Source organism: Dromiciops gliroides, chromosome 4 (genome assembly GCF_019393635.1).
Source record: "Dromiciops gliroides isolate mDroGli1 chromosome 4, mDroGli1.pri, whole genome shotgun sequence".
Lineage (NCBI taxonomy): Eukaryota > Metazoa > Chordata > Mammalia > Microbiotheria > Microbiotheriidae > Dromiciops > Dromiciops gliroides.
In genome coordinates, this window is record NC_057864.1 from 34161574 (window position 1) to 34185594 (window position 24021).

Consider the following 24021-nt stretch of genomic DNA (forward strand, 5'->3'; position numbering starts at 1 on the left):
TCCCTTTTCCCCCCATACCTTCAATGAGTGACCGAGATGGAAACCCAGCCTCTGGCCCCAGAGTCTTCAATTTCTCGCCTAAGACTTGGAGATCACTGGCAGAAGCTTCTAGGTTTCTCTTGGAGTTGTCACCTGTGCTCCAGTGAACTAGCTGCCTTGGGTGCTTGACATCCATTTGGATAAGTCTCGGAGGCTCTCAATCCTGAACAGAGGGAGCCAAGAGAGCACCGTAACTGCTGTGACTGGGCCAGCAGATGGTTGCCTATTTGTGTCCCTGGCAAGAGCCACTAACGACCCCGTTCATCTTTTTGCCTCGGCCGCCTCAGTGATGGATGATTTCTCACCCGTTGTTTGTCCTTTGTTCTCAAAGGGGACCGTGACATCAGGGGATGTCATGACTTGCACTGATCTGGATTGAAGCGAGGCAGGGCTGTGCAGAGTCACCAGCCTCACTCTCTCCTCCAGGGACATCTGGGGCCAGTGGCAAGATGTACATCAGGACGACTGGAGATGGCCCCGGATGTCTGAGGCAGTTGGGGTTAAGTGACTTGCCCAGGATCACACAGTTACTAAGTGTCAAGTGTCTGAGGCCAGATTTGCCCTCAGGTCTTCCTGACTCCAAGGCCAGGGCTCTATCCACTGCACCACCCGGCTGCCTCTCACCTGGGAACCTCTGGGGATAGGCTGCATACCTGGGGAATCAGCAGATGCTTCCTCCTCAGAGCAGCCAGCTCTATCCCCTTCAGGAAGAGACCCCAATGGTCCAGCTGTCCTTTTCCTCCTTTGGGTAGGATTTCTCCCTCCACTCTCTAGTGTCCTGACCCCAGGCACACATGCCCCGCTCTGCCTCCCACAAAAGCCTCCCTTCCTTCTCCTTACCAACCTGGAACATGGAGAGGCTTCTCTGAGTCCCATGACCTTCTCCTCCAGGACAGAGATCAGTCTACCTAGAGCCCAAGTCTCTTAATCGCTCAACTAAGGCAGAAATACCAACACTACACATCGGACCCAGGTTACTGCACAGCTTCACCTGCTGTTCACGATGGCTAAATTTCTGTGGCAGCTGGGAGGCAAATGGAGAGTGGTGGGTGGACTTGGTGTCAGGAAGATCTGAGTTCAAATTCAGTCTCAACCCCTGGGGAAGTTACTCCACCTTTGCCTGTCTCAGTTTCCTCCTCTGTAAAGCAGGGACAATAACAGTGCCTACTTTCCAGGGTTGTTGTGAAGATTAATGAGATAACACAGGGAAGCACTCTGCAAACCTTAATACACTCCACTAATGTTGGCTATTTCCAGTCTCATTCTTCTGAATGACTTGTGGGTGTTTATAACGCGATCCTAAGCCCCTGGTGAAAACTTCAAGACCGATTACGCATTCTAATAACTTGGCAGCCTCCCTCCTGCTTCACCAGGATTGTGGGCTTCCGCCGGGCCCAGCTGCTTTCCTGTTCTTACCAATCTGTCTCACCCACCAAGTTGATATCCATGAGCCGACCCCTCTAATGGTCCTACTTAGCTTTCCTTTCTTACCATCCCTTGAGTTGCCAACTACCTTCTTTTCACTCTTGTGTATCCTTCAGTCCAAATTCTATGTCCTCCTTAGTTGTCCTTAATCTTAGCCCTCTTTCAAAAGGTCAATTCTGGACCTGGAGACAGTTCACCTTAATAGTTTACTCAATTTCTCCTCCCCAGATTCAAATCGTGTCCTACTGCACTAGTCCCAACCCCTCCATGTCACCTATACTGCACTAGTCCCAACCCCTCCATGTCACCTATAGAATGACTTCCTTTTGATCTTCTATTATTCTTTCTTCTCCTATTCCTTTTTGACAAGAGCAAAGTTTAGACTCCAAAATTTGGATTCAGAAGATCTGAATGCTGTCCTAGCATCCTAATATCAGCCTCCTTTCCTCAGACATACATATACCCAACTTTATGTCCTTGATTCCATCCTCCACTGCCTTAGAGACACACACACACACACACACATCCCTACACATTGCCCTCAACACACCTGTGTAGCAGTTTGACATATGAGTAACCCTCGACGAGCACGAAACTACTCCAATCCCGGAGAAGAGACGTCAATGCTGAATGTGAAATTCGGCACTGGATGGTGCTGTAACGTCCATTACTCCCTGGTGTGTGCAGGTGTTTGGGGATCGGCCTAGGAAGAGACCCAAGGCCTTAACACCACTGGGACAGACTTGGGAGAGGGGTCCCAGATTAAGGACCTGTCTCATCACTCCCAGGTCCAGTCCTGCATCTCTATGTGCCTCTTGGACATTTCAAACTGAATGTCCTAAAGACATCTCAAACTCACCATGCCCAAAAGAGAACTCATTGACTGTCCTACCCCGACACCCTTCACTTCCAGACTTCCCCATCTCTGTCAGACTTCTTCCCACTCAGGTTTGGTGCTACCCTCAATGTTCCCTCAACCACCCTGGCCCCATCCAATCAGCTGCCAAGTCTTGCTGGTTCCACTCCTTCTCATCTCTCCCATCTGTCCCTTTTCCCCATTTGTGCCACAAGGACCCCTCTAGCCCCTGCCCTCTCCAATCTCTTCTCCACCCAGGTACCAACAAGATCTCCTACACCTCAGGTCTGACCAAGTCACCCCCCTGTTCAAGAGATTCCAGGGCTCTTCTTTGCACTGAGGTTAAAATACAAACTCCCCCACTCCACAGTGAAGGCCTCGCACAGCCTGGCTCTGGCCTATCTTCGTGGCCCCCTGCCACACCATGCCCTCCCCCAGGCTTTTCCCAACATGCGACGCCCACAGGCCTAGCCCTTACGTGTCGTGCTCAAGGACCAGCACAAGCCGGTGCATGTGCAGCCAGCGCTGCCACGAGTTGGCATCCATGGAGAGGACTGGCTTCCAGTAGGCGGCAAACTGTGAGTGAGAGGAGTCAGAGCCACTGTGCTGAAGGGAGAGCACCTGGCAGGGAGACAGAAGTGGACATCAGCTGGGGGGCTGTCACCTCGGAGGAGGGTCAGGATGGGCCTGCGAGCCATCTGCAGGAACGGAAGGGCAGCTGCACATGAAGGGAGAATAATCACGAGCATTTACATGGCACTTTAAGTTCTGCAAAGGCCTTTATCACCCTGATCTCACTGGACACACACCAGCCCTGGGAGGGAGGGCACTATTAACCCCATTTTACAGATAAGGAAACAGAGGCAAACAAAGGTAAAGTGATTCACCCAGGTGCGAGGCAGGAGCTGACCACAGCTCCTCCTGGCTCCAGGCCCAGATCTCTACCCACTGCACCACCAGCTGCCTCTACATAGGCCTCAATTCAATTCTGTTCCCTTCTCATCACCCCCAGCCTGTGGGCCCCCAGGGCCCATGCCGGTCAAAGGATGCTTCCCCAGGAGAACCAATAGGCTTTCTTCCTAATAGTAGATACTAATTTGTTTTGTTCTGTTTGGGGAATGGAGAAAAGAAGGAAAAAAGGAGAGAGGAGGCATAGACTACACTTTATGGTTGCCATGGAGGCGAGGTCAGCCTTCTAGAATTGCTTCTACCAGCAGAGTTCAGCCAGGTCGATGTCTTAGACCCCTCTCCAAATTACTGGAAAAAACAAAATGAAAACAATTCTAAAATTTCATTTCCCCCTCCCCACCCCCAAAATGGGAGTGATAAGACACTACCTGCTTTGTACTTCTTTCAGACAGCCTTATGGTCAGTAGACACTTGGTCCCCAAAGCCAATAAACTGGGCATAGCCCTTGACACAGGGATCCCACTCCTGAGTCTATACACAGAAAGTCCTATATATGACAAAATGCAAAAAGCAAAAGCAACTCTTTCTTGTAGAGATGCCCATCCACTGAAGAATGACTGGACCCACTGCAAGTGTAAAATGTTATAGGAAGCTACCTTGGTGTAAGGAGTGATCACTGTGAGGAATTCAGAGACAAATCCACTGGCAAGCACTGAGTCAGTGCCAAGCACTGTGCTAGGGCCTGGGAATACACAGACTAATGGCACAGCCCCTGCCCTCTCTAAGAGGAGCCAACGTGTATGTCTCCTAAGCACGTACAAATGAAATACAATATATTCTCAGAGCTGGAGCCCTAGAGAGCCCCACTGTCTTCTCTGGGCTTGAGCCCTAATCACCAGGCTAGCTAAAATGGATGTCCCAGAGACATCTCAAACTCAACACATCTGAAGCAGAATCAGTAATCTTTCTCCCAAAATCCTCTCCTCCTACAAACATTCCTACTTCTATTGAAAGTATATTGGGGGGGGGGGGTACAACCAAGATGGTGGAGAAAAGGGAGTCTAGCCTGAGCTCTCCCAAATTCTCCTCCAAACAACTTTAAATAATGCCTGGTGGGCTGCTAGGTGGTGCAGTAGATAAAGCACAGGCCCTGGATTCAGGAAGACCTGAGTTCAAATCTGGCCTCAGACACTTGACACTTACTAGCTGTGTGACCCTGGGCAAGTCACTTAACCCCCATTGCCCTGCAAATAATAATAATAATAATAACAATAACAATAATAATAATAATAATGCTTCAAGACAAATTCTGAAGCAGTAGAACCCACAAAAGGATGGGGTGAAACAATTTTCCAGCGCAAAATAACCTAGAGTCAACAAGAAAGGTCTGTGGCAATGGGGTGAGAGTAGAGCACAGTCCAACACAGGCAACACCTGGCAAGTCAGCAGCAGGCCTTAGGGGCAATTGAATCAGCAGTAATGGCTTCTGGAGCTCCCTGACCACAGATGGTAAAAGGGGTCAGACAACTGGTAAGGAGATTACATAGGTAAATTAGGAGAGGAAAGATAGTATACCTCTCAGATTTATGGAAAGGACAACAGTTTATGACCAAACAAGAGATAGAGAATGTTATGAAATGCAAAATGGATGATTTTGATTACATTAAATTAAAAAGGTTTTGTAGAAATAGAAGCAATGCATCCAAAATTAGAAGGGAGGCAGAAAGCTGGGAAACAATTTTCATAGCCAGTATTTCTGATAAAGACCTCATTTCTAAAATATATTGGGAACTAAATCAAATTTATGAGAATGTAAATCATTCCCCAATTGAGAAATGGTCAAAGGATATGAACAGGCAGTTTTCAGATGAAGAAATCAAAGCCTTCTATTGCCATATGAAAAAATGTTCAAAATCACTATTGATTACAGAAATGCAAATTAAAAGAACTCTGGGGGCCAGCTAGGTGGCACAGTGGATAAAGCACTGGGCCTGGATTCAGGAGGACCTGAGTTCAAATCTGGCCTTAGACACTTGACACTTACTAGAAGTGTGACACTGGGCAAGTCATTTAACCCACATTGCCCCGCCCAAAACCAAAACAAAACAACTCTGAGGTATCACCCCACACCTATCAGATTGGCTAATATGACAAAAATGGAAAATAATAAATGTTGGAGAAGCTGTGGAAAAATTGGAACACTAATGCATTATTGGTGGAGCTGTGAACTGATCCAACCATTCTAGAGAGCAATTTGGAACTATGCCCAAAGGGCTATGGGACTGTTCATACCCTTCGACCCACTAATACCACTATTAAGTTTTTTCTCCAAAGAGAACATAAAAAAGGGAAAAGTACCCACATGTATATGTAATGTACTTATAGCTGCTCTTTTTGTGGTGGCAAGGAATTGGAAACTGAGGGGATACTCATCAACTGGGGAATGGCTGGACAAGTTGTGATATATGAATGTAATGGAATACTATTGTGCTGTAAGAAACGATGAGCAGGCAGATTTCAGAGAAACCTGGAAGGACTTAAATGAACTGATAGACCTATATGTGCAAAAACATGTAGCAAATATCTAGGAAATTTATGGAAGCTTTTTGTGATGGCAAAGAAAAAAAAAGGAAATTGAGGGGAGCCCATCAATTGAGGAATGGCTGAATAACTTGTGGTATATGACTGTGATGGTATATTATTATACTATAAGAAATGATGAGCAGGATTCTCAGAAAAACCTAGAAAGGCTTACATGAACTGATATAAAATGGAGTGAGCAGAACCAGGAGAACACTGTACACAATACCAGCAAGAGTGTATAATGATCCACTGTGGGTAACTTTGCTATTCTCAGCAAGACAACATTCCAAGACAATTCTGAAGTACTCATGATGAAAAATGCATCCCCCTCCAGAGAAAGAACTGATGGAATCTGAGTGCAGATTGAAGCATCCTTTCTTTTACTTTCTTTCTTTTTCTTGGAGGGGGGTGGGGTGGTGGTGTTTGGTCTGTGTTTTCTTTCACAACATGACTAATATGGAAATGTGTTTTGTATGACTACACATGTATAACCTATATCAAATTGATTCCCTTCTTGGTGAAGGGGAAAGGGAGAAAGGAAAGGGGGGAGAGGAATTTGGAACTCATTTTTTAAAAGAATGTTGAGGGGGCAGCTAGGCGGCACAGTGGATAGAGCACCGGCCCTGGAGTCAGGAGGACCTGAGTTCAAATCCAGCCTCAGACACTTAACACTTACTAGCTGTGTGACCCTGGGCAAGTCACTTAACCCCAATTGCCTCACCAAAAAAAAAAAAAAAAAGAATGTTTAAAATTGTTTTTTATGCATTTAGGAAAAGAATAAAATATCAAACAGAGGGGGAAAGTACTACCATCCTGCCAAAATCCCTTGGCATTTATCTGGGACTCTCATCCCTCAAATTCAATCAGTTGCCAAAACTAGCTCTTTCTCCCACTGCAGCATTCTCAACCCCTTCTCCAATCACATATCTGACTACCACCTTTGTTCAGACCTTGTCACCTCTTGCGTAGATTTTTTTTTTTTTTGGTGAGGCAATTGGGGTTAAGTGACTTGCCCAGGATCACACAGCTAGTAAGTGTCAAGTGTCTGAGGCCAAATTTGAACTCGGGTCCTCCTGACTCCAGGACCAGTGCTCTATCCATTGTACCACCCAGCTGCCCCTCTTGCCTAGATTTTTGCAATGGCCTCCTAAGCCGTCTCCCTGACTCATCTTCCCCCACTCCAATCCATTCTCCATACTGCTGCCAAAGAAGCACAGATCTGACTCCATCACTCCTCTAGAATCAAATACGAACTTAGGTTAGCTTTTAAAATATATATATTAGAATTTTCCCCACCTTACATATGAAAACAAATTGTAACATCAACTTTTAAAACCTTGTGTTCCAAATTCTTTCTTCCTCCCTATCCCCACCCCCTCAAGAACTCAAGCAATTCAATATGTTATACATCGGGCAGCTAGGTGGCGCAGTGGATAGAGCACCGGCCCTGGATTCAGGAGGACCTGAGTTCAAATCAAGTCTCAGACACTTAACACTTACTAGCTGTGTGACCCTGGGCAAGTCACTTAACCCCAACTGCCCCTCAAAAAAAAAATGCAAAACATAGCAGACAAAAAAACTTTAGAAAAAGGAACTAACAACAACAACAGGATCTACTTCCATCTGTATTCAGATACCATCAGTTCTCTCTCTGGAGATGGAGTGCATTTTTCATAAGTCCTTCAGAGTTGTCTTGGATCATCGCACTGCTGAAAATAACCAAGTCATTCACAGCAGATCATCTTACAAGATTGTTGTTATTTTGTAGACAGTACACTTCACTTTGCATCAGTTCATATAAGTCTTTTCAGGCTTTTCTGATAGCTTCCTGCTCACCCTTTTTTTTTTAAATAGTAAACTACACTTACACAGTACTTTACAGGGAGATTTCCTTGCAAAGCAGCCACGAGGTTGATTATTGCAGCGACAACAATAGCTTACGTTTATATAGTATCAGGTTAGCTTTTAAACCCCTTCAGAACCTTGCCCTGGCTTGTCTCTCTGACCTCGATACCCCCAACTGCCTCCTGTTGTGGCCTCCGTGATCTGGTCAAACTGGCTTTCTCCGTATTCCTCACACACAACTCTCCCTCCTGTCTCCCCTCCTTTGCCCTGGCCCATCCCCACCCCTGGAATGCACCCCCTTTTCATCTCTGCTTCCCTAAACCCCTCTCTTCCTTCTAGACACCCCTAGCTCAAGCATCCGCTCCCATGGGAAATCATTTCCTGCTCCTCTCTGCCACTTTCTGGCACCCTCTCTCCAGACCAGCTGGTGCTTAACGACTTGCTATTATTTCATTCTATATTTATGCTGTACATACCTATGTGTGTCTGCACAGTCACCATGCAAACAGGAATTGCTTTATTCACTGTCTTTGTGCCCTCAGAACCTAGAACAGCACCTGGTACAAAGTGGGTACCTCATAAATGTTGATTAATTTTGCAGGGCCATTTCTACTACTTGCTCAATAAGCCTGAGTGCATATATGGCAGTTCTTCGTTCCTATTTGTTATGAAAATCTTTGCAGACTTTCCTCTTGGTCTCATCCTGAAATGACCTCAGAATGACTACGCTTAATTGTGCCTCTTGTCAAGCTTTCTTTAAACTGGATTTTTTCCCTGCATGGCCTTCACAGTGTTGTATGAAGCACCACTAATCAACACCTACTGACGTCCTTCCCATAAGATTCTCTAATCTGGGACTGCCTGCTACTGCCATTCTCTCTCACACTGGCAAGGGTTCGTCACAGTTGCTGCTTGATATGGGCCAAAATTTTACATACAATTGTGATGCTCAGGGCAAGTGTGCTTCCATTTCCCATTTTTCAGTGTTGATAACCTCATTTCTATAGGTCAGATTGGAGTTGTTTTATTTGTGCTTCCTTACTTTTCATTTTTCTTATTCTAGCTTCCCACAAATTCTTGAGGGCAGCTAGGTGGTGCAGTAAATAGAGATGGGCCTCAAACACTTACTAGCTGTGTGACCCATGGTAAGTCCCTTCCCCCTGTTTGCCTCAGTTTCCTCATCTGCCAAATGAGCTAGAGAAGGAAATGGCAAACCTCTTCAGTGTCTTTGCCAAGCAAGCCCCAAATGGGGTCACAGTTCTAACAAGTCAGTTATCTAGCTACCCTCAAAAAGCTGATTCAGCAAGGACTCCTAAGTCAGGACTGCCCACGTGCCCACAGGGTAAAATTTGTATGGTGTTATCTAGTATTATTTTCACAGGTTGATACAAAGAGTAACAAATTTGGGTTGTACCACATCCAGTGGTTGCCTCTTCTTTTTTCAAAGAAAATGTTCAGGCCATGTGGATGGGAGGCTTCTGTGAGGTGAACGAGTCTCTGACCATTTTCATTCTTTGTTCCTGAACAAAGAATTTGCCATTTGTTACTGTTCTCACCTACGTTGACCTCTGCATTGAAGATGCTAAAGTTACCAAAGAACATGTGTTCTTCACACCCCTTCTCTACCTGTTCATTCTCTGCAACAGATGTTGACACATAAACTAAGATGATCTTCCTGGTGGCCTTTCCACAACAGGAGATGACAGCACCCCACGAAACAATGCTCCTTGCCTTTGGAGGCACAATAAAAGCAGCTCCACCAAGTGGTGTTTGTCTTTACAAGCTGCGATTTTCTTCTGTTTTCAGGCTTCAATCATGGTCAGGATTGAGAACATTCAGTTCTTCCAGCATTCTGTCTCCCTGTTGACCCTTGATCAAGGAAGGGCCTACCTCACACTGACAACACAGAGGGCTACGTTACAGTTTAGAGATGGTCTGAATACACTGTAATTATTTTGTTTCATGGGTGGCCACGTCCAAATGATTCACCTCAAGGTGGCTGGCCGGCTGGTGATGTCTCCCTGTATTAGCCTGGCTGAGCCAAGGAAAGCAGCTACAGGCCGATGTGACTGAAAGTAATATTTAAAAAGCAACTGTACTCTAATTAATTGTAATGACCACCTTGGTCCCAGAGTGATGAAACACACTTTCTTCCCTCTGGAGAGAGGAGAGGACCACTGAACGGGCAGTGTGGTGCATGCTCAAATGTAGCAGACACTTCATCTGCTGGTTTTATTTAGCGACTTTGCTTCATGACAAGAAAGGTACAAGATGATGAGGGTGGAGGCCAAGGGGAAATGAGTATCATGTAAAAAGCAGGCTGTGTCCACCTCTTCCTGGGGCTTCCTCCCCATCACTCCTGGTTCTGACCTCAAGGGCCAAGCAGACAGAAGTTGATCCTCCCACCATAGGACAGCCCTAAGCACCTGAACACAACTAAGTCTCCACATGCAGCAGAGATGTGAGGTCCTCTGCCATCCCCGTCAGCTAACGGGCCCAGGGCAGAACACGATCCCCCGCATTGGTCTGACTGCCTTACTTCTGGGAGAGATTCCTTTCACTTTGGTAGCAGCTATGTGCTGCTGCCGATTCATCTTCTCCCAAATCCCCCAGGTCTCTCCTCTGGTGTACGGCCGCAGGGCTGCTGTTCCCCCATATTCCACTCGCAAAGCTAAGATACTACCTGATTTTCTGATTCTATTGATTTTCCAACTTACTCGATTCAACCCAAGGTTCCAGGCTGCCAAATCTGCTTGGGTCTCTGGATTAGCCCTGATAAGCATGCCATCTAAGCCTTTTTTTTTTTTTTTTTTTTTAGTGAGGCAATTGGGGTTAAGTGACTTGCCCAGGGTCACACACCTAGTAAGTGTTAAGTGTCTGAGGCCGGATTTGAACTCAGGTACTCCTGACTCCAGGGCCGGTGCTCTATCCACTGCGCCACCTAGCTGCCCCCCATCTAAGCCTTTTACAAGTCACTACTAAACATGTTACAGAACAGGGAGTCAAACACAGATCTAGGAGACATTCCACTGGAGGCTCCGCCAATGCTCATGAGACCTACATGAGGGCTTTCTTTCCTTCCCTAACAGAACTAACCTGCCTGTGCCTTGGCAGAAAACCACTGAGAATCTATGTTCTATCTCCTTGTATGTGTTCACACTGGCTCCCTTTCAAAAACTTGTGGATAAACCCATGGACAACAGTGGCCCTTTTCTTTTGCTTTTGTATTCCTAGCACCGAGCACAGGGCCTGGCATATAGCAGGTACTTAAATCAATGCTTGAATCCCTGCCACTGAATCACAAATGACTACTCTGAATCTGGCCACTGAGCTAGTTCTGAACCCATCCCATCACAGTCCTTAGTTCCACTGCCTCCACGAGAAGGGTAAGGGAGGAGGTCCACTCGACCGCCAGCCTCCCCCTCATCTCCTTTCAGTAACCCCTTGACAGACAGAAATGAGGCTGGCTGATGCAGCTTGCTGCAGGTGCAATAGGAGGGTGGCTTGTCCCAACAGGGACACTAACCACAGAGCTCACTCACGCTATGTTCTAGAATTTTGCCAGGAACCAAAGGCAGGGTCACAAGGCTGTTGACATATCGATTAGGTATACTAAAGTTTTTTTCTTTTTCTTTCTGTCATGAAAAAATATCATTTGTTTTAAAGGAGAGTTCTCTGGGAATGGGAGAGATACTGATGAGGGAAAAAGACATCAATAAAAACATTTTAAAATTTAAGAAACGGAAGAGAAGAGGTCCTGTCCCCTGAGTTTACTCTGTCTGTGGGATCTCGCTCCACTGCTCCTGCATCCCATCAAAGATCAGACCAGGTACCACTTCTTATATGAAGCCCTTCCTGATCCCCCACAGGCTGGGGGTGAACCGCCCCAACACACACACAAAACTGCTACTGAGAGGCAGCTTCAGAGCCAGGACAGCCTGGGTTCAAGTACAACCTCTGGCTGCCTGCTGGCCGGTGACCCTGTGCTTTTGTGAGACTAAGTTGCTGAGAGGGTGACAACTTGCATGGGCAGAGAGTAGTGTTTCCTCATCTGATGCCAACAGCATCAGTCCCTGCCTCTTCGCCTGCACATACTTCATACATGCCTCCGCACGCAGGTACGTGTTGTTTTGCTAGACAGCATGCCCCGTGGCTGTGCCTGGCATGCAGCAGGCATCCAAAGCTTTCTGGCTGTGGTCCTCCACAGCAGGGAACACTATCTTTTTTTCTGAGGCATCTGAAGCCGAGCCCAGGGCAGGGTGGTGAATTGTATCACGGCTGAGTTGCAGGACTAGCCACAGGATCTCTGATAGGGTCTGGGGCAAAGACTAATTGGGGTCACAAAAGGGCCTGCAGACACACCCTCTGAATGCTGCTGAGAAAAGCACCCAGAGCCCTTTGAGGCCAATGCCAAGAAACCCCAGCCAGTGGGAGTGGGGAATGAGCTGAGGAAGGGATGGGGAGAAGCCCTCGGGTCCTTTGCCCAGGGCAGAGCTTCCCAGCAAGCTGTGGCTGGGGGACGGACGTCTGTGCTGACTCCTAGAGCTGGCCGAGTGCCCACAGCTTCAGACCTGCTTGGAGCTGAGGATACCCACACAGAGGGGCATGTCACCACTCCTGTTCTTGAAGGATTCTAAGCATGACATCAGTGCCACGATTGAGGAAAATGCTTTTGGAGGGGGCAGCTGCCTTGCCTGGCTAGCCCAGACTGAGGCACCTCTCCTGAGAAGCCGCTCTTGCCCTAGCTCTTCTGCCTGCTGTGACATGTGGGAAGGAAAAACCATCGAGGTCTTGGGGCTAACAAGCAGATGAAAGATGCTGCTGTCCAATGAGAAGGAACGGGGGAGCCTGTGACAAAACTTGCTGCGACTTCTCTGAAGGGGCCTCAATAGTCCCCATCCCTGCTCTGACAGAGGATCAGGGCCCCACAAGGAGCCAGGGACCTCTTGCTTCTGGCCCCTCCCACATCTGTAACATGGGGGATACCCTGACCTCGAACCCAATCCTGTCTCCGTCCACACCTCCTGATTATTCTCCCCACGGCCGGCCTAATTGTCGACAACGTCCTAGGATCTCCAGCACTGCTGTCCCTGTCTGGGATGTGGAAGGATGGGGGTTCAGAGCAGAAGCAGGCTTCAGCCTGTGTTCAGGGAGGATGCCCTAGGAAGACCTGAAATGCTTCCAGCTGTGCCAAGGCTGCCTGCAGCCATAAGGGAAAGGCACCTCCAGACAAGAGCGGGGCCTGAAACCCCTTCCCTGCGCTCAGAAGGCCAGGCCCTGCCATGGCCTTCTGACCGGTCCCCCCACCCCAGGCTCTCCCCTTCCCAATCCAGACTCTGCTAACATTCCTGAGACATGGATCTGACCGCACTGTGCCCCTCCTCAGAAATCATCCGCATCTCTCTCAGCTGGGAGCCCCAGGGCCTCACCAGCCCAGTCCAAATCTGAAGACTCCAAAGAGTTGCCATCAGTGACAACACTGCCCTGCCCTATGCAGGCGCTGCCTGGGGCCACAGAAGACATGGCTACAGGCCAGCACAGCGTGTCCATACATGAAACATGGATGTGTAAGAAGATGCAAAGTGCATGCAAGGCATTTTTCTGGGGACAGTTCCTGGCAGTTGGGGGACAAGGAAGAAACCTGGAATTCTAGGAAGCAGAGGTAACAGATAAGGAAGAAGAATTCTCCAGGAAGAGGGACAGGGGCAGCCTGCATGAAGGCTCTGAGCAGGCAAAGGAGCAAGAGCAAGAAGGCCAGCTGGCCTTGACAGTAGTGAGGGAAGGGGAGTCATGGACAATAACACTGGAAAGGCAGCCTGGGATCAGGCCACAAAGGGAGTAGGGAGCCACTGCTGTTCAGTGAGCAAGGTCAGCTCTGCACTCTGACAGCTGTATGGAGGGTAGATTGGAGTGGGAGGAGATTTGTGATCACACCATTTTCTAGTTAGAAGAGGCTTCCTTCAGCCATCACCCAGTCCAACCCATTCGAGAAAAGAATCCCCACTACAACATCTCAGTTTCTGCTGGAAGCCCCCCCCAGGATGGGAAGCTCACAGCCTCTAGACACTGAGCAGTCTCGTTTCCAGAGCTCACTGCTGGCAAGTTTCTCCTGATGCTAAGCTGGAATCTATGTGCAGTTTCCTCCTACAGCTCCTGGTTCTGCCCTTTGGGACCAAGCAGAACAAGGCTGAGCCCCCTCTTCTACACCCCTAGTCTCCTCTCTTCCAATCCCTTCTTCGTGCTGATCGCCCCCCGCACCCTCTATCCCTGCAGTGCTCCAGGTCACACACAGAGCGAGGGCCACACAGGCACGGCCTCCTCCCCCCGAAGCCCAGCCTCTTTCTTCCTGCAGCCCCAGAGTGAATCTGCTTCTTGGCTGCCACAGCCCACTACTAAACCACATTCAGCTTGCGATCCACTCAGAGGTCCAGATTCTTTCCAAAGCAACTGCTGTCTAACCTCGCCTCTCCCATCTTCTACTGGTAACGACAAAGTACAAGACTTTCCATTTCTGCCTAGCAAGCCTCATCTTCGTAGGTTCCAGCCAACAGTCCAGACTGTCACGGTACTTTTGGACCCACTCCCCCGCCCTCCCCACGAGGAATCACCTGCTCCACATCTATGCCTTTCCCTGCTTTGTCACTGACGAAAAGGTGAGATGCACCACAAGGAGCCTGCTCTCTGCTGACGCCGGGCCTTGGGCCCATAGCCCTCACACCCTACTTCAGGGAGCTGTGACCCCTTCCAGCCCCAGACACCAGGATGAAGAGTCAAAGCTCAGGGCTTGCGGCCCAAGTCTGCTGACTCAGGGCACGTCAGCTTTGTGCCCAGCACTGTCTGCTTGGCTGGCTCCTGCAGGTGATGCCAGGCAGGCTCTTTCTCTACACGCTCCCTCAAGTGATACCATCTAGAATTTTGAACCTAGGACATTCACTCACCTCTCTCTAGTCCTGAGAAGCTGCCCTCTGCAACCTTTCAGAAGTCACGGCTTCTGGGAGGGGGTTGCCCAGAGAGGGGGTCGGGCAGAGGGGGCTCCCCACTGGTCTCCCTACTCCCCGTCACCAGCCCAAGCAGTAAGGAGAGGCCTGGCCCTCTCTCTGTCCTGTCCCAAGCAGCCTCCAGCCTTTTCCAAACACCCCATGGCTTCTACTCTAACCATCCTCCTGGTGCTGGATGGCTCTTGCTTCCTTCTTCCAGAGGGGTTTTAACAATCTAAACTGGCAGGGAAGCACCCTGGGCACTGCCTTCCCGTCTTGGCTCTCGAAGCCTTCCCCAGCAGGGCTCCAGCCAAGGTGTCCTCTGTAACCCCTTCTCACTCTGCTTCCATGCAGGCAGCACCATCAGCTGGCCCCCTCCCTCCCACCTGGCAGTCCTGAGCATCCCCCAGAGATCCTTGCAGGGGCCCCCTTCTAAAGGAGTCCTGCCCCAGTCTAGGCTGTTGGTGGCTTCCCTTCCTCCAGGGAACAGTCACAGATTATCCTGTTCACATGCTCTACCAGCTCCTTGGCAAAAGAGACAGTTTGGTCCAGCCTTGGGGTGCCCAGGAGCCAGCACAGGGCCTGATACGCAGCAGACTGCTAAGTATTTGCTGAACTAAATTGCTCTGGGAGTGCCCAAGCCGTGCCGGTCAGTGCCTTCTGCAGTCAGCCTGGATGCAAGTGGAGATGAGAGGCCCAGAGGGGGTGAGCCCCTCCTCGGGAGGCCTGTTTGTTTGTTCTAGGTTTCTCAGCAAAGTTACTTTCCCAGAAATGCCAATCTTGTCTAGACTAACCTATTAGGGAAGTGAATTTCCCCAGGTCTCTGCAGATGGGGGTAAAGCAGCCTCCTGGATGCTGGCCTGCGTTTGGAAGCCAGCAAGGAGAGTTGGAGGTGGCTCGGCGAGCCTCCCTCCCTGGGATGAGCCAAGTGCACCCACCCTCCAACCAAATCCTGGGCCTGGATTTTAGAGGGATCTTTCTGAGCTCCCAACAACACAGAGCTGGCCATACTCCACGAATGGGTATTTTTTTGTTTTGTTTTGTTTTTAGTGAGGCAATTGGGGTTAAGTGACTTGCCCAGGGTCACACAGCTAGTAAGTGTTAAGTGTCTGAGGCCAGATTTGAACTCAAGTCCTCCTGAATCCAGGGCTGGTGCTCTATCCACTGCGCCACCTAGCTGCCCCCACGAATGGGTATTTTTAAAGCTGCCTGGTGGTCCTTTGGTCAGTTTCCCCATAGTTTTCAAAGGCACACAACTCAGAACAAGGAGCTTCCCCCAGGTTTGGGCCTAGTGGGAGCCACATGCCAGACTTGGGGAAAGGCTGAGCAAGGACTGGGAGGGAGTGACCTGGCGACTCCCTGAGGACTTAGAGGAAGCACTGAGGGTTTAGGCCCAGGGACAAGGCCTCAGAGGAGGATCACGGGAAAGGGCAAGCAGTGGCGAGGGTAACTTACTGGGGTGGTAGAGCCAGGTGGGATATAGAAGAGGGGAACTCCACTCTTGGTGCTGTCGGGAAGGGTGAAATGCTCTGGCACAGAGGAGAAAGCCTGGAGATGTGCCAGCATCTGGTCTGTCTGGTTAATGCTGCAACAGAAGGGGCAACGACATGAGCCCATTTCTCCCCCAGACATAACAGGCCCCATCCAAGGCATCGCTACACCCAAGGTGGTAGCCAGCTAGATGTGACCCTGGGGTACAGGGGGAGTTCCTAAAGCTCAGGAAATGGGCCAAGTGCTGCCCTGATCTCCCCCTCACACCCCCAGTCTTACACTCCTAGAAAACTGAGCCTAGCTGCTTTTGCAGGGCTGAGCCCAGACACACCCCCAAAGCTACTCTGCTCAACTGAAGTAGCTCCCTGCAAAGATACCAATGATGTCTTAATGGGCAAAACCCATTAAGACCCTTCTCCTTGACCTCTCTGTGACCTTTGACACTGTTGGTCACTCTCTCCTCCTTCACCTCGATGACTTTTGACACTGCCAGTCACGCTCTCCTCCTTGACCTCAGTGACCTTTGACACTGCTGGTCACTCCTTGGTGACACTCTCTTCTCCCCCTTCCTGGTTCTCCTACCTCTCTGACTGCTCCTTCTCTGTATCCTTGGCTGGATCCTCCCCCAGATCATGCCCTCTGACCCTGGGTCTCCCCCAGGGCTCTGTCCTGGGCCCCCTTCTCTTCTCCCTCTCTACCACTTCGCTGGGTGATTGCCTCAGCTCCCATGGGTTTAATCATGCTCTCTATGTGGATGATTCCCCATCTACCCATCCTTCCGAAGTCTCAGACGCCCAATTTTGCATCTCCAACTGTCCTTCAGACATCTCAAACCGGACAGCCAGTAGATACCTTAAACTCAACGTGTCCAAAAACAGAGCTCATTGTCTTCTTCCTCCCAAGCTTCCTGTTACCCCAGAGGGCCAGCCACACCCTCCTACCCACCCCTCAGCTTCACCACCGCAGAGTCGTCCTGCTCTCCTCCCCCTCTTACCCCCAACCCAGCCAAGCTGTTGCCAAGGCCTGTGATTTCGCCTCTTCTACCAGCCCCCTTCTCTCCTTTGACACCATCACCCCCGGTGTAGACCCGCATCACCTCACCCACATGTGGACTACGCAATAGGCTGAGGGTGGGTCGCCTGCCTCAAGACTCCCCATCTTCCTCTCGGCCATTCAATCACCTTTCCCAAAGTGCAGGCCCAAACCTGCCCCGCCTCCCCCCCCCCCCCCCATGCCTCAATGAGCTCCAGCTTCCCTATCGATTCCAGGATCAAAGAGAAAGCCCTTCCTAACCTGGCCCCACCCACCCTTTACTCCCTGACACATGGACACCAGCCTTCTTGTGGCTCCTCCATCTCCCGACTCCAGGCACAGTCACTGGCTGTGCCTCCTGCCCGGCATGCCCTCCCTCCTCATCTCTTCCTCCTTCAAATGCCAGCTAAAGTCCCCCGGGCCTTCCCCAGGAAGCCCTTCCCGACCCTTCTCGATTCCAGCGCCTTCCCTCTGGTGATAACTCCCTGTGCATCCCATAGCGATCCTGCCTATCTGAGGTCATTTGCACGCCATCCCCACCATGGACTGGGAGTGCCCTTCTGCCTCTCCTTGCCTCCCCACCACTTAGTGCGGTACCTGGCCCCTGCCTGGCACTTAGCCCACCTCTGCAGCGTGTTCCAAAAGCGGCGGATGACATGGGTGCGGTAGAGGGAGCGGATGGGCTGCCGCAGGGCACAGGACACGTCATGCAGGATGTCGTAGCCTCCTTCCATGGTCACCTCCACCCATGTCCCCCGAGGACCTGCACTCTCCAGGGGCCAGGGTGCCTGCGCCACGTACTCAATCCTCATGTTATGCTTCCACAGCAGAACCAGCTTCACCTCCAAGTGGGAGCCCCCTTTGGGGGAGGGGAGCAGAGGCAGTCAGAAGGTCCCACCTGCCCACTCAGGCCCTCCCTGCCCCAAGCCCCTCCCCGACCCAGGACTCCCACCTTTGGCCAGGGTGACCTCACGGACACTGTAGCCCTCCCTCAGGCGCACGGACACGGTGCTGACCAGGTCAGCAGGCACCTCCTTCTCTGCGTGCTTCTTGCGCCGCAGCGCCAAGGCAGGGTTGCTGCTTGCTGACACCAGATGTTCATTAAACAGCCTGTGCTGGGAGCCTGGAAAGAGGCAGTCAGGGAGTCAGAGCTGGGGCCTCCCCTGGGCCGGCCTCCCTCAGCCTCGCCTGTCTGCTCCTCACCACAGTAATACTCAGGATTCAGGGCCTCTCCACTGCGCAGAAAAGAGTAGAGGAGAAATGCTCGGTGGTACACAGTCAGCCCGAGGCCACCCGGCTCCGGCTCTGGACACGTGGACAGGTAGGAACCAAAGGTCGCCATGGCCATGAACTTCATTAGCTCCACGTTGGGCACGTGGCCGAAGCTGCAGTCGTAGGAGTACACACCACCCACCTGGGGAGAGGCAGGGCCAGGCTGGAGGACCCAGGAGGTCACGAGGAAGCCCAGCCCAAGCCGCCACTTACAGAGAATGTCATAGACTGAACTGATGCCCTGGGCAAGGGGCCAGATAAAAGAAGGGAGTACTGAGGGAGTGAATGGACCCCAGGCCAGGCTGCTCCCCACGTCCCCAAGCCAGGGGTGACGCCGCCAGCGCCCGCACAACTGACCTGCACAAAGGAACATGCCACGGTGCCGCTTCGTAGCTGATTCAGCAGTGTCTCACACACTGCAACGTCTGGGACACTGGTCACCCCGTCAGTGATCACAATGATGCCTGGGTGGGGGGCAATAGAGTCAGGCTTGATATGGCCCACCAAAGGCCCCCTCGAGTGGTAGGCGAGCTCCAAGATGAACTCGGCCACTGAGAGCCCCTCATCACCAGATCCATAGAACCCAGAGAAGTCCACTGACCCAGCCTTGACTGCTGTGGCTCCCAGGTATGAAGACCCCAAGTCCCTGAGAGCCCCACACTCCCATCCCATGCCGTCCCATCCCTTCCCCAGGCCTGCTAACCGGCGCTGGAGTTAGACGGCAGAAGCTGCAGAGCTAGAATGCCTTGGCGGATCATACTGACGAGGCCGATGTCAGCTGTCACCATGGAGACCCCTGCTGAACTGGGGGGCCGGTCCTGGCTCAGATGAGATGCGTCCGCCTAAGCCCAGGCCACCAACGAGAGACAACATTACTGTTCCTTGCCTGATGGCTCAGTCCTGCCCAGTCAATCCCACAACCCAGAATACCCTGCCCTCCACCAATATGCCTGGGGATACAGAAGTCCAGTCCACACAGCCACACCAGGGCCATGCCCCAGGGCACAGGAGTGGCCAGCTCACGTCCACGTACCTGGCTCCGGGGCTCATACTGTTGCTGAAGTGTAGCAGCCACCTTGTTCTCGAAGACACACAGCTGGCTGTATACCTGCTGCAGGAAGGCCTCCCGCCGAGAAGGCTCCAAGAGGTAGCCTTGGGCCAGCACCTGGCGGGGCAGGAGGTGGAAGGCGGCACAGAAGGGCCTCAGGACAGCACTTTCTCCGCCTCACAACCCCAGCCCCTGAGAACAGTCACTAACCTCCCCCCCTGCCCCATGCTGGCTGCCTTCCTCTGGCCCCTTCCGGCCCTCTCGTATCCTCACAGTAACATAACCCAAAGGAGGACAGAATGGCTTCCAGGGCAAGAAAGTGGCAGCCGCGGCCTGGGTGCTGGACCTCAAGTGAGAAAGACCCGAGTTCAAATCTGGTCTCAGATGCTTTTGAGCTGTGTGACCCTGTTTGCCTCAGTTTCCTCATCTGTAAAATGGGGACCATAAGAGCCACTAGCTCCCAGGGCAGTTGTGAGGATCAGCGAGAGATTTGTGTGCAATATACACAGTGCCTGGCACAGAGTGGGTACCATATAAAGGCTCCTCTTATTCCCTGACGGGTGCTAGGGGCAGCAGAGGAATGCTCAGAGACCTGGACTGCAAGGCCCTGCCTGACACTTCCCAGCACCAGGCAGCCCCAAAGGGGCCAGTGTCTTCAGCCCTCTCGACCTTAGTTTCCCCATGGGACAATGGGGTTAAGCGACTTGCCCAGGGTCACACAGCTAGTGAATGTCAAGTGTCTGAAGCTGGATTTGAACTCAGGTCCTCCTGAATCCAGGGCCAGTGCTTCATCCACTGAGCCACCTAGCTGCCCCCACAGAATCTTTACAAAAAACAACTGGAAGAACAGCACAGGAAAAGGCAGCAGAACGGTGTGGATGAGAAAGATCTGGGGGTCCTGGTGGGCTGACAACAGTCTACCATGGAAGCACCTGAAGCTAACTCAACACTGGTCTGAGTTAAGAGAGGAGGCGGTCACATCCAGTACTCAGGACTGGGCACCATATTTTATTATTATTTTTTTTTTTCTTTGCGGGGCAATGGGGGTTAAGTGACTTGCCCAGGGTCACACAGCTAGTAAGTGTCAAGTGTCTGAGGCCGGATTTGAACTCAGGTACTCCTGAATCCAGGGCCGGTGCTTTATCCACTGCACCACCTAGCCGCCCCTAGGCACCATATTTTAGAAGGACTGTGAGAGGAAGGAGAAAGACCAAAGCAGGGAGAGGGCTGGGGCCTAGGAGCGGAGCAGCCACAGGACAGTGGGAGGTTCACTCTGCTCAGTCCCTGAGTTCAAATACAGAAACAAAATTTCCACAGCAGAATCTAGCTTGACGTCAAGAAGTCTCCAACCCTTGGCTTCCATCCACACCCTTCACCTGAGGGGACTTCAGGTTCACGCTGATCTCCTAAGTGCGAAATGCCAGCTCCTGGCTGCCCCCCACACTGGGGTGGGAGGGGGGAACTCTGGCACTGCCCATCTCCTGCCTGACCATATCTTCTTCCAGGCTGGGCCCTCGAGGCAGGGCTTGACCCCCACGCGGCCTCTTCTTCTTCAGCCCCCCTGGATCTTACCACCGTTTCTACACCGAAGAACCTCCCCCCAGACCCCATCTCTTTGGAGTGCCAGCCCCGTATCGCAGGCCCCTTGAGCATGATCTGTGCCACCACCAGCCACTCTTCCTGACTTACCCATCTCTCCCAGGTCCACAGCCTCAGCCAGTCGCTGAGCCATGTGATTCTCCCCACACACACACACGGATGTCACCCTCGCTGGTCCCTCATTATGGGCACTGCCAGAGGCATGGAGCAAACTTCCTCTTTGGCCCCCACCTCTAGTCTTTCCTTCTTCTATCCACCTCCCTCAGCATGGCCGAGGGATCCTCCTCGGTCCATACCACTCCCACGTCTATCCTTCCCTGCGCCTTCAGGCTCACTCCCCTTCCTGACCCTGTGACACCCCCCCCCATCTCCCTGATCCTTGTGACAAAGCTCAGACTCGTGCCTGGCACTTACAGCCCTTCCCTGCCGGCTTCAGGATGGATTCCACATGCTTGACCTCTGGCCTCCTTGCTGTTACCCTTACACAAATGGTCATCTTACATCTCCCACCTCCACGCCTTTGCACAGGCCCTGACTCATACTAAGAATGCTCTCCTGGTGATCTTCAAGACTCAGCTCAAGTCCCCTTTCCTGAGCCCCCCGGCTGGATCCTTGTGCACTGCTGCCGCTCTCCCTGTATATGGAACCTGGTACACAGCAGGTGCTCAATAAATGTTCAGTGGGATAGGCTCACCCACTCACTGGATGGCAACTTCTCTGCAAGGCTGAGGGAAATCTTGTTCAGATAGGGATTGGGTCAGATGTCTCTGAGGTCTGTCTCTGAGGTCTCTCCAACCCTCCAATTCCCTGATTTTGGATGTCAGGGCATGGGGTCCCAACTGCACACTCAGGACAGTGGGCTTGGCACAACAGAGCGGATGAGAAGGTGGGTCACACGGGCAGGGGGATGCTAGAGCCCCTGGCTATGCCCACTGAGGCATAACCGTGCAAGCCCAGGGAGGAAGCCAGATGTCCCCAACACCTGGCTTTTAAAAGACTTTAGGGGGGTGGCTAGATAGCACAGTGGATAAAGCACCGGCCCTGGATTCAGGAGTACCTGAGTTCAAATCCGGCCTCGGACACTTGACACTTACTAGCTGTGTGACCCTGGGCAAGTCACTTAACCCCCATTGCCCCGCCAAAAAAAAAAAAGACTTTAGAATATGGCCTTTAAAATCTGAGAAGCACTTTAAATACGTCATTTCATTAGAGCCTCAAAGCGCCCTGTGACTTGCCAGGGTCACCCGGCCAAGCAGCGGCTGAAGTGGGATTTGAACCCAGAGCCTACTGATTCTAAGCTCGTCAGGCACCTGGGCAAGGCAGGCAAGGGTAAAGACAGCACCAAGACCCCCACCCTGGATGTACGGTGGCCTCAGTCGGGATGCTCTGGGTTAAAACCCCGCCTCAGACTCTTAGCAGTGAAGTCAGCAAGGTGCTGGCCCGCAGAGTTTTTTCCAGCCCTGAATCAGGGCAGGCTGAGGAGCCTCCTCCACAGTGGTCAGGCCCAGGGGGAGTGTAGATCCGGCCGTGCCCTTCCTACCTGGTGGGACTGCAGGCCAATGATGGAGGAATAGGCCTGCACAGTGACATAGATCTCTGGCTGGAAGGTGATGGAGGAGCCGGGGACTCGGAAGGGCCGCAGCAGCCCCTCCAGGCATCGGGAAAGGGCCCTGAACACTTCGTCAAAGAGAATCTCTCCAGTGGAGTCATCCTGGGGGGGTGGGGGAGCCGAGGTCAGAGGAATGAAGGCCCCCCCACCCAGAGTGGGGAAGGGGGGCTGGCACAAGGGAGGGATCCAGCAGAGGGGGGTCTTACAGGGGAGGGGGTTGGCAGAACCAGAGAGGGGGGCTGGCACAAGGGAGGGATCCAGCAGAGGGGGGTCTTACAGGGGAGGGGGTTGGCAGAACCAGGGGGGGGCTGGCACAAGGGAGGGATCTAGTAGGGGGGTCTTACAGGGGAGGGGGTTGGCAGAACCAGAGGGGGGGCTGGCACAAGGGAGGGATCCAGCAGAGGGGGGTCTTACAGGGGAGGGGGTTAGCAGAACCAGGGGGGGGGGCTGGCACAAGGGAGGGATCTAGTAGGGGGGTCTTACAGGGGAGGGGGTTGGCAGAACCAGGGGGGGCTGGCACAAGGGAGGGATCTAGTAGGGGGGTCTTACAGGGGAGGGGGTTGGCAGAACCAGGGGGGGCTGGCACAAGGGAGGGATCTAGTAGGGGGGTCTTACAGGGGAGGGGGTTGGCAGAGGGGGGCTGGGAGAGGGGAGAAGGCTGGCAGTCACAGAGTAAGTGGGACAGAGGGGAGGGGGCTGGCAGGCCCCGTGGGCGCAGGGGGAGGCCGGGCGCCTCACCACGATGCCCGTGGACGGGCTCAGGTCCAGCTCGATGACAAAGCGGTAGCGCCACGCCAGAAAGGTGACGCGCGTGGATGGCACCAGCAGCAGGGCCCGGCCCGGCGGTGCCAGCGGCTCGTCGGGCTGCCAGCCCGGGGGCAGGACGCTGAGCACGGCCAGCTCGGGCTCGGAGTGCAGCTGTGGGGGGCGAGGGGAGGGGTCAGGGGGCGCTGTGAGGGGGGAGGGGCCGCGCCCCCCAGCCCCCCCCACCTCCCCCAGCCCCGCCCCCCCAGCTCACCAGCTCCTCCGGGGACGCGGCCCGCACAGTCTGACGGAGGTGGTTCAGGAACCAGGCTAAGCGCACGTTGCGGGAGATGCGGTGGCCTTTGCGCATGAGCAGGAAGACCTGCGCGGCCTCCTCCACCTGCACGGGGAACTCATCCCTCAGAGCGCCGCCGCCGCCGCCCCCGGGGTGGGGTAGGGGGGGTGGCAGGAGAGGAAGGTTTGTTGACTGACTGCCCGATGGACAGAGGCGGTGACGCGGGATCTAGCTCCCTGAGCGAGGGCCCGAGGGTCTGGAGTGTCGAGCCCAGGCTCAGGCCGGGCCCTGCACCCA

At 52.5% G+C, this 24021-nt stretch overlaps 1 protein-coding gene across 2 annotated transcripts in view; it reads right to left on the reverse strand.

Annotated features, from left to right (window-relative positions):
- Nucleotides 1-24021, reverse strand: part of SZT2 (SZT2 subunit of KICSTOR complex) — a 76353-nt gene that overhangs the window by 52089 nt on the left and 243 nt on the right. For both annotated transcript variants that reach the window (XM_043962853.1, XM_043962852.1), the window contains exons 2-13: nucleotides 23704-23829; nucleotides 23424-23603; nucleotides 22617-22787; nucleotides 19463-19594; nucleotides 19133-19271; nucleotides 18787-18893; nucleotides 18361-18571; nucleotides 18110-18280; nucleotides 17782-18016; nucleotides 16090-16219; nucleotides 2799-2941; nucleotides 2015-2167 (exon numbers count right to left, since the gene is read on the reverse strand). In XM_043962853.1, coding sequence (XP_043818788.1) covers nucleotides 2015-2167; nucleotides 2799-2941; nucleotides 16090-16219; nucleotides 17782-18016; nucleotides 18110-18280; nucleotides 18361-18571; nucleotides 18787-18893; nucleotides 19133-19271; nucleotides 19463-19594; nucleotides 22617-22787; nucleotides 23424-23603; nucleotides 23704-23829 — 1898 coding nt within the window. The remainder of the gene's footprint in view (nucleotides 1-2014; nucleotides 2168-2798; nucleotides 2942-16089; nucleotides 16220-17781; nucleotides 18017-18109; nucleotides 18281-18360; nucleotides 18572-18786; nucleotides 18894-19132; nucleotides 19272-19462; nucleotides 19595-22616; nucleotides 22788-23423; nucleotides 23604-23703; nucleotides 23830-24021) is intronic.